At 34.9% G+C, this 10,120-nt stretch overlaps 1 protein-coding gene across 1 annotated transcript in view; it reads left to right on the forward strand.

Annotated features, from left to right (window-relative positions):
- CEP89 (centrosomal protein 89) overlaps positions 1-8,997 on the forward strand; it is a 25,433-nt gene extending 16,436 nt beyond the window's left edge. Inside the window, exons 18-19 of the mRNA XM_068693785.1 lie at positions 4,076-4,245; positions 6,879-8,997. Of these exons, the coding sequence (XP_068549886.1) occupies positions 4,076-4,245; positions 6,879-7,110 (402 nt within the window). The 3' untranslated portion in view covers positions 7,111-8,997. The remainder of the gene's footprint in view (positions 1-4,075; positions 4,246-6,878) is intronic.
- Positions 8,998-10,120: the final 1,123 nt, after the last annotated feature.

Consider the following 10,120-nt stretch of genomic DNA (forward strand, 5'->3'; position numbering starts at 1 on the left):
ATAAAAATTCAGGGGAACGTGGAAAGGCAATAAATTCTTTACTTGGAAGATTTGTTTACTTCCACAGTTAACGCACAATTCCAGCAACCAGGAAACTTGAACAACAGCATTCTTCAAGATTACACACTTCCTACTTAATTTAATAAAATAGGTTAAAGATCTCATTAGTTTGATTAGTAAGCCAGAGAAATACCACTATCAGCTGCTTCAGGGAACTGCAGCTGGAATAACTGCCCCTTGTACCAAGTTGCAGGGTGAACCTGTTACAAGGTATTAAGACAAGATCTGTCTTCATTGGTAATAGTACTTAAAACGTACACATTTTTGTGAGAAGGTAACTACACTAACTACACTAACTTCCTAGTTTGTGTTACATTAGTTGTTATCTTAGAAAGGAGTGTTCTGCATTGACTTTTAGCTATTATAATGAGATACAAGATAATAAATATAAAATTTATCATATGAACTAGAGCATACAGTCCTCAGATTAGAATGAGAGAAAAGCTTCTAGCCTACATACAGGTTTGAGTTCCTTACAAGTGCCTAAAAGATAAGGCATCATAGCTTACCTTTTGGTGAATTCATTGCCTCATATCTCAGTGTCCACAAACTACTCCAAAACCATGGTGCAGGTCAGATGCATGGCAGAAAGAGTACATGTCAACAGATTTTGTGGGACTTCTTTCACATCACTGCAATTGTTACTGGAGGAAAGGAAAAAAGGATGACTAGGTGGAACAGCCATTCTTCACTGCAAATGTATGGCACATACCCCTCTAAACAGACAGTTGTCATTCAAAAACCTGGCAATTCTATTCCCTTTAGATCACTTTCCTCTGAAGTCACGTGTGCTTTGCAGACGAAGTGGATCTGATTTTTCTGGTCTAGAGTTGTTACTGTTTTGCAAATTCTTTTGGGTAAAGTAAATGAACAAAAATCCCATGTTTTTTCTTGTTTTTCACTGAGAACCTTCAAGATCAAGCAGACCTGTTTTTAAACACAATAAGTGTAAAATCCTTTTAGCAATAACCCTTTGAGCTTTAAATTAAACCTAAAACAATGTAGATGTTTAATATACACAGCTCTATTATCAATTTTAAACTGTGTATGCTTGAGCTAGGTAGCAAATTAAGTGATTCTCTTTATAGGTACCCATTTTTAGTTTGGGACTTAGCAATTACTGAAAACCTTTTAAGTCATTCACTGTACAACATGTTTTGTAGGTTATCAGTACAACCATATAGAACAGTGGAACAAGTCTCAAATAGATTGTATACAAATATTCAGAAAAATAATTTTTGCTCAGGAATTACGTTAAGGAAACAAAACATCTTTTGGTATTCTTTTGTTAGACAATTTTTCAGGCTTACTAAATCGTGAAAATATTAAAGCTTACTTGAAGAAATTGTTCTTTAGTTGGCCTTTTAAGATTCAACTACATGATTCTTTGTCATATTTGTTATAACTCAGAACTCACCTGAAAAAAACTACTGATTATGGAGCAGAATATTTAATGTAACTTTATTTCCCTTCATCATCAGAAAAGTTTCAACTCAAATGTTTAAGTTTTTCCACTGGTATTCTTTCTATCTCATTAATCATATATAACATGAACTATCTTGCAATGGGACATTTTTAAGCATATTATATGCAGCACTTCTGATCTTTTTTGTTTTTTTAAACAGTGAGCATGCATTTGATAAAAATGGTTTTGTTTAACAATTGTTTTAAATAGCCTTCAACTATCTCTTCACAGTTGGTTTTCATTCACATGCTGGTGGTCTAAAACTGTCACTTTCGGAACAGGCAATAGTAGACACTATCTTTTTAGTAAAAAAAGAAAAAAAAAGTTAAAAAAACTCACCATGTTGTGACTACTAGAGAAATAACACAAATTATTGTGCTTTCACAAAAATACATTTATGCTAAAAGAAAGCTCAAAGATCATCAGAAAGCTTTCTGAAGTTATAGACTATTAAAAATGCTTAGAGCATAAGGGTTAGAGTCTGATTAAATTATTTTATGGTTCAGTTAAATATTTACTAACTGATTAAAAAAATCTGCATATCAACTTTTTGAAAAGCAGTCACAAATTTCCTGGCAGAGGCACTGGCAGAAGCCATACATGAGACATACAGTAAGACTTGAGGGAACAAAACACACCCACAATACCTAGGGTTACTTTTTCAATCACTAGTAAATAGATTCCAACAGGGAGGGAACCAAAGTAAAAAAAAATAATAATAAAAAAATATATATATCCAATCAGCCATACCAGTATTGTAGGTACACGATTGCGTAGCTTGGAAAAGAGATCTTGATCCAGCTGACTCTGCAAACTTGCAGATGCTGACTCAATGCTATGGTCAGCATAGTAATCTAAGGCAGCAGATTGACTGGAAGTCCTTGGGGAGTCTCTTTGTACTTCCATAATCATAATTACTAAGCAGTTGGGTGATTCATGGGAAGAGCTTAGGGAAGCCAAGTTTTTTGGTGTTAAAACTACTTCATCACAGTTAGAATTCCATGCTGCTCTTTTAATAGGAATTTGGACATAACGTTTTTATCGTTAGGGAGTGCTTTAACTTCATCTTTGTGCAACTCAATCTCGTAGCAACATGAGAGACAGATAATGCAGAGATCCGCCTCCTATAAGTAGTATGTTATTCAAACATCTAGCACAAATTCTGCGAAGACAGTTCAAAATTTTGGGTTTACAACTGTGAAGATTGTAATTCTGATAACAGATTTTGCACTCCAGTTCATCATTTGGGCACACTGTCAAAAAGAAGTCGTATCAAGTTGTTTCATGGATTCTGAATTTCTATTGGTAATACTTTTTTATCAATGATAAAGTTTTTATAAATATAGGTAGAAGCAACCTTTATACTGAAGATATCTGGCCTCTCCCATTGGGATTACATTTTCAGGTAACTTTACCCCCCAGACTGGCTATTTTATTTTTCCTTCCACTTTGCTACATACTGCAGTTGGAGCACAAAATTACTGCTAAGAGAAAATGCTAATGGTTTGCTCCAAGCAATCCCTCAACACTAAGGATTGTTTGTTTCAGAATCACCTGTAATCATTGCATAGCTGACAGGATGCAGAAGGTAATCTAGTTGCGCACACCAAGGCATATGAATGAAACAATGGTGCTTCTTCATATCATTCCTATCAACAGTAATCTGCACTGAGGGATAGATGCTTTGCATCTAACTTTATGAGACCATAGATTAAGTCTCTGTACACAGGGCTCTTTCATCTAGAGTCTATTCCTGCTTTTTTCCTTCTTTTTTTGAAAATACAAGGAACATTTCTGACTCATAGCAACTCGGGAAACACTAAACGGTAAAGGAAAAAGGAAGTCTTTATATAACCAAAAAATTAGTTCACACCTAATTATTTAGTTTTACTTTAGATGAAAATCATTTAGCTTACCAGCTCTGTTTAAAGCAAGAGTTATACTGGAAAAATGTGCATGTGAACAACATAAATAGCTGCCAAGTAATTCAGTACACATAGTATAAAAGAAACACGGTGCTCAAAACATACCTTTTTGAAATTACTTTATAAGACTGTAGATTATGTCCTCTTCAGTCCCAGCTGCTATATCGATCATCACTGTTCTTCTCGGGTGCTTCCTATATTCCTAGTGTGCCATGACAATGGGCAGACTACCCATTTCAGCTATAGAGGAAAAACAGTACCACTTCCAGCTGTGTTATCCCCTTCTTCCTGCAAATGGTAATCTTAGTATTAAGATTAAAGAGCAGAACACACTTTCTTATAGCATACATGGATAAATACGACTTGGACAACTGGTAAGTACCATGTCGCTTTCAGCAAACTGATATAGTAGAAGGTGTCCCTGCCCAAGGTGGCAAAATACAAATGTAATGCCTTCAAATAACAAATAGGTTAAAAAAAACAAAACACATACACATAAGTAACCTACCCGATGTATCAATGCAAGGCATCATTGACCAAACTGCTAACTCGCAAAGCTTCTTTTATTGGTAGTAAGTTGTTCTTATTTCTGCTGTCATCACATTTTTCCTATTAATTTTTACAGCTCTATAAAAAGAAAGCAGCTGAGAAGCTTGGAGATATCAGTCTTAAAATGACTGAGCAGGAGAAAGAATTTGCCGGGAAGACTGCTCAGTACCAGCAAGAACTGAAGTACCTGCAGCATTTACTAGAAGACAAACAGGAAACCCTTAACGAAGTGCTGCAGCAAAAAAGGTATGTCAGTCATAGGCAGAAGTAATCCAATTAGATATAACAGGGAAAAAGGGGTTGGGGGCAGTCAACTGTGCACAGCAGAAGGCTCTTGTTTTCCACCAGAGCCTCAAACAGTGTATTATTTTCTCGTTCCTGTTATAGCTATAATGAAAATGCTGAAATACTCTTAATTCCATCCATCTCAACTCCTAAAAACACCCTTTGAAGGAGAAATTTATTCTTACAAGTTTTTTAATATCAAGAAAATCAGTATGTATGAAAAATACCAATCTGAGCCTAGTCTCTGATGATTTAGGAGTCTAAAAATAATCAAGACATATGTTAGTTATTTAATAGCATCTTCTACTGAAGGCTGAACACCTTTCCTGTCCTCCCGCCTCAACAGACTAGTAGTAAATTACATGAATCTGTTAAGTACACATTTGATGTATTTCCTTTTGAATCTACCTTACCGTTTTGTTAACAGGTGACAGATTTGCCACTTTCAGAATTAAAAAAATATATATATTAACTAATTTTTATGACTATCAACAGCAGTTGAGCTGTACTATAAACTACTTCAGTCCAGGCATGCCATATGCACTATAGAGCTCAAAAACCTGTTGATTTGTATTGGCATTCCTAATGTTGAACAACGGTTTCTCAAATAATTACATCTATGACCTAATATATTAAAAATTGCATTATGATTGTTCTCTAACTGTTGGTATTTCCTGTATGTGCCTGTATGGCTTGCAAGTGAAACATGAACACATTTGAAATTATATTCAAGAAAAAATATATAACCGTATATATATATACGGTTATCCTTTAAACCTTTAGATTTTTCTCAAAGTCTAAGAAAGGTAATCAAAGACAGTGACAGACTTACTGCTATTGCAATCCACTGAATAACAAAGTAGGATTGCTTTTGTGAAGCTCTACAAGGTTTGTAAGTAGAATGATGCTGAAACACTGCAAAACTTTGAAAAAGATAGTATGTAGTACTGGAAGTCTTCTAAACAACACACAATACAGGTTATATGAAAACGTATAGTTAGCAAACAGAGAAAATTAAGTATATAGTTGCAGAAATACTAAAAACATATACAAACTCATTTTTGTGGCAAGGACAAAAAGACTACTCCCTCCCCAACATAAGCAGAATGTATTTTTAGCTTTTGATTGTTGTTAAAAAAAATAAAAATTGATGGTAAAAAAACCCTGCAGAAACAAAACCCCACGCTATCCTAACTACAATTAGACTAACTGCTGCTCCTTAGATGCTCACCAGAAAAAACAGAGCTATAAAACCTATTATGCCACACTGAAGACTTACTTCTGACTGTAGTATATTGCATGCAAAGCCAGGATTATCTGCAATATGCTTCCTTGACAACAACACGATTTGTCTGCTCATTCCAAAGCAAAGTCAGCAAACACTTTCAGATTCTGCATCTGTCAGCTTTGTTTAAAAATTAATCCTCCAAGAAGAGTTCAGATACACAATTCCCTCTACATGTATGCTTTCTCAATATTGATGTCATTCTAACCATGTTGGTGCTTTTAAAACCTCTCTTTGAACTACTTTTTTCAAAAATTGACGTGGTTGCTATTGAACTGTGTGTGTAGAGTGACAATGAGCATAGCTTGGATGGTCTGATACCTGTCCCATTTGTCAGCCTTGCTGACAACATTGAACTATAACTCAGAATTCAGTGAACTTTGGTTTTATCTTCTTACTTCTGACTTTCCCTCAGAATCATGAGCATTAACAATTCAACAGGTTTTTTTTCTTCTTTTTAAAAAAAGAGTGTTGGCCTTAGAAAGTAGATAAGCAAACTCAGTAGATAAGCAAACAAAACCATGCAATGGTTTTGTTTTCCACTTCAAGTAATCTCAATTTACTGATTAAATTGTATTTTGACATATATTAGAAGTGAGTCAGAGGAAACCCAAGTGCTTAACTATGACCAGGTATAACTCACTAAAAAGTCAGTGGCTAGAATATACTGCATTATTAAACAGCATTAGCTGCCATGCTCACAAGTAACCTTTTTCTTGAGAAGAACAATAAATAATTCATTCATGAAGTCAGAGAAATGAGCATACAAAGAATGACATAATGCCTTCAGGACTGTTCTTCATATCCCCACTCACCACCAACAACTAAACCAACCCAAAAGTTGACATCGCTTCTGTTTGGCCTCCACAAAGAGGCATTTAGCTGAGCACAATCTGAACTGACCGTCTGTTTGAGCAAACTGTTTTTTTTAGCTTCTGAGTGGACAAGATACAGAACTCCTGGCATCTGGCAGAAAAAAAAGGGCACTCATTACAGAAACATACCTATTACAGGAAGCAGAACTGCAGTCACAGCAGAGCCTGATTCAAAGATGGTCATAATATTTGAAACTCACAAGCACCACTCTTTTGTGTAGACTTAATCCAACTCATTATGTGGGTCAGAAATCTTCCTGATCACGTCCTCTCCTAACATTATATTTACCGGCCTTTAAAAACAATAAAAATTCAATCAGAACATTTCAAGCATCTAAATACACATGTTGTATAATTTAGTTATGCATATATTGTAATTACATAGTGCTTAAAGTGGTTTTAAAATTAAGATTGCTGTTAATTTTTTTTCCTAGAAAAGTGGAAGGTGAACTTGAAGTCATTTGGGAATCCACATCCAAAGAAAACAGGAGAATGAGAGAACTCTTACATAAATCTCTGGGAAAAAACGACATTTGGAATACTGTCACAGTTCATGAGTCATACTTGGATGAAGTCTCTCATAAGGACCTGGTTTATGGATATGATTTTAGCTATTGTGATGTGAAACCATCACCTACTAAGAAGGAAATTCACCAAGAATCTTAGTGATAAGAATAAAGATGCCTTAAGTATATCACCAAAGATAGGATTATCACAGAAAAACAGAGAACCGTCTGCCTGAATTTGACTTTTTCAACAACGCAATGCAGTAGGACATTTACCCTCTTCATTTTTATTTTTTTAAAGAGTCCTCAAAATTACAACAAATTTTCCACCTACAGCAATATTAGTGATATTAGTGTAATTCTAGGCTAAACTTTAACTTTATTATTATTTTTTTAAAAAAAAAAAAAAAGGCTGTTCCATATTCAGGCAAAATGTGGTACAGCTCTAAATTAACAGAAGTCCACAATTACATAGTTAACAAAATAAAAAATAATAAGCTTGGAGTGCTAACACAGAAACAGCACTTACAGTGTGCTATAAATTAACTGAACAGGGAAAGAGAAAACCTCCATGTGCTAACGTCTATTACGTATCTTATATATTTTAATTAAAAGGCCAAATTTCAGGCGTTTCCCCACAAACTGTCAAATAAAATATAGATCATGACCAAAGTTGAAAAAAAAAACGGTGTTGTCCGTTCTCTTTGCTGGTGATGAAGCATCCTGACATTCTGTGTTTCAAGGATGTTCTTAGATTGAATTGCCAGCCATAAATCTTGTTTTATCACAGACAGAAATATTTGTGAAGCAAAGAGGACAGAAACATCTTCATGACAACTTGTGGTGCCTGACTGCACAGTTGTCCACAAAGCAGATTTAAAAGAGCCCAGGCCTCAACAAGTTTCCTAACATAGTTTTGCCAAAGGGATAAGACCCTGGCAGAGGATGCAGTCCTCCCTCCAGATTGAGTGGTCTTTCCCACTTCCAATTCAGCAGCTTTGCAGGAAGCCAGAAGTATTTTTTCCAGAGCATTCTCTGCAGCAATGCCAGTCCTTAGATTAGTATGACACACATTTGTCTTTATTTTTATAATAAATGTGTTTCAACAATACTGCACATCAATATTGAAGCAATACGGAGTATGACTTTCATTTTGGAATTCACATGCAAGTTTGTGTACCAGCTTTTTGTTTGTTGCTTCATTTCTGTAACAAAAACCTAAATGGAACCAGAAAATTTTAACAATACAATACAATATGACCAGCAATTCTGTAGTATTAGAAATATAAACCATCTCATCAGCTTTGAGATGTTAATGAAAAGAGTTGAAAACCTTAAATACTAAAAGGAATACATACTGTGACTGTCAGGGACTAGAAAGTTTTTAGCTTTCCTGAGGCACTTTCGTTCACAGTAAGGTAGATCCATGAGGAATCAATATTGAAGATTTATTCATCAGTATTTTGAAAAAAAAAAAAAAAAAAGAAAAATTAGACACATTTTTAAGTTGGAAAACATGCTCCCCCAAACATACATTGACAGCATTGAAGTGAACTGCCTGTAAAAGTCACCCAAGGTAAATGCTAAACTCTGGATGTGAACAACAAACATGGTTAAGAAGCTTTAATCAATTTTACAACTTGCCATTAAAAATCAAATGAGATACAATTACATGCTATTTGAAAATTGGTGTTATAAAAGTGAAAGGTTATCTAGTAGAAAAAGTTGATTGACACTGGATTGTCAGGCTTTCCAAATACGGTACAAAATGCAGCATCTCCTCCCTGTCACTACTTAATCTATTTATCATGCAATATAATAGATATCACGAAGGTACTAACCGCTATCCATGGAGATACTCAGGCAGACTCAGGCAGACTTATGTCTAACTGGTCTAACAGAAGTTTTGGTAGTACTTCGGAATGATGATTGAAGTTGCACAAAATTGTAACAACTAACCAGAAAACACCTAATTTTTCTAGTTACCAGAACTGTGTACACTTTTATTTAATATGAGGTCAATAAAACTTTTTATTTTTTTCTCTTACTGGGAAAAGAGTTCCTTCACTCTGTCCTTAGGTTAATATACCTATATACACAGTTGCTAAGTTACGTTTTATTACAACTTGGATTAGGTAAATAAATTCAGCCTGAACCAAAGGAAAATGCAATGTAACCAACACAGACACTGAATGAAAGATAGATAGGCTGAACTTAACTTCCAATACAAGGACCTTTTATTTCACATACTTAATGTAAGCAAAGCACACTTTTTTCATATATTGCCTTAGAACACAGGCATTTATCCAGCAGAAGCCTTGATTTTAACCCAACTCACTAAAACAAGTTACAGAATACTTTGGTTCCATTTGAAATCAGAAAAAAAAAGGGTTTTAAATGGGCTAGGTTAGAATTAAATTATGATGTGGAAGACTGAGAACTTGTTTATCACTACCAAATATATGCTGTCATAGAAACACAAGATCCATCTTTTTGTAATTAATAGACAACATTCCTATCTTCTTAATTTTGCATTACAAATTAATTCCATAAAGATGATCAATGAAACAATGTTTTTACACCATGATAAAAAAAATTATTGAATCAGATGCTAGTGCTGGAAAGTGTACACGGTAACATATATTATATTCCTGTCAAGGAAATGATTGATACCAACAGTGCTTCTGAAACTTGTTTTAATTTTGTAAAGGAGCAGGCAAAACAGACAGATTGTAAGTGAAGGGATAACAGACAGACAAGCAGAGAAATAAATGTTTCTCACAAGGGTGTGGAGTATCAGCTCAAGAATGCAGGATCAGCAGATCTCAGGGATGACAACCAGGAACTTCACGTGAAGTGACCGTGCAAGGCAGTATTACACCATTTTATTTTAACTGTCAAGTATGACTAGCATCTGTTCCCTTTTTCTCTTAAAGTCATATTAAAACAAAACAAAAACATCATGTGGTGGAAGATTAATGTTTGGGAGGTCTAAGAAGTTCATGCTAACAAAAGGGACCTTTGGCCAAAAACTAGCAGTCTCTAGTTTCTATCTCCCACTTCTGAGCTAAGATAATACTGGGTGTGCCACTCCTACAGGCCCCACCAGAATGTCAAGTGCAACAGTTTACAAGATATTTAAGAAGTCCATCCCTCCCAGGAATGCTACT

The sequence above is a fragment of the Anas acuta genome, chromosome 10 (assembly GCF_963932015.1).
Source record: "Anas acuta chromosome 10, bAnaAcu1.1, whole genome shotgun sequence".
In the NCBI taxonomy this organism is placed as follows: Eukaryota; Metazoa; Chordata; class Aves; order Anseriformes; family Anatidae; genus Anas; species Anas acuta.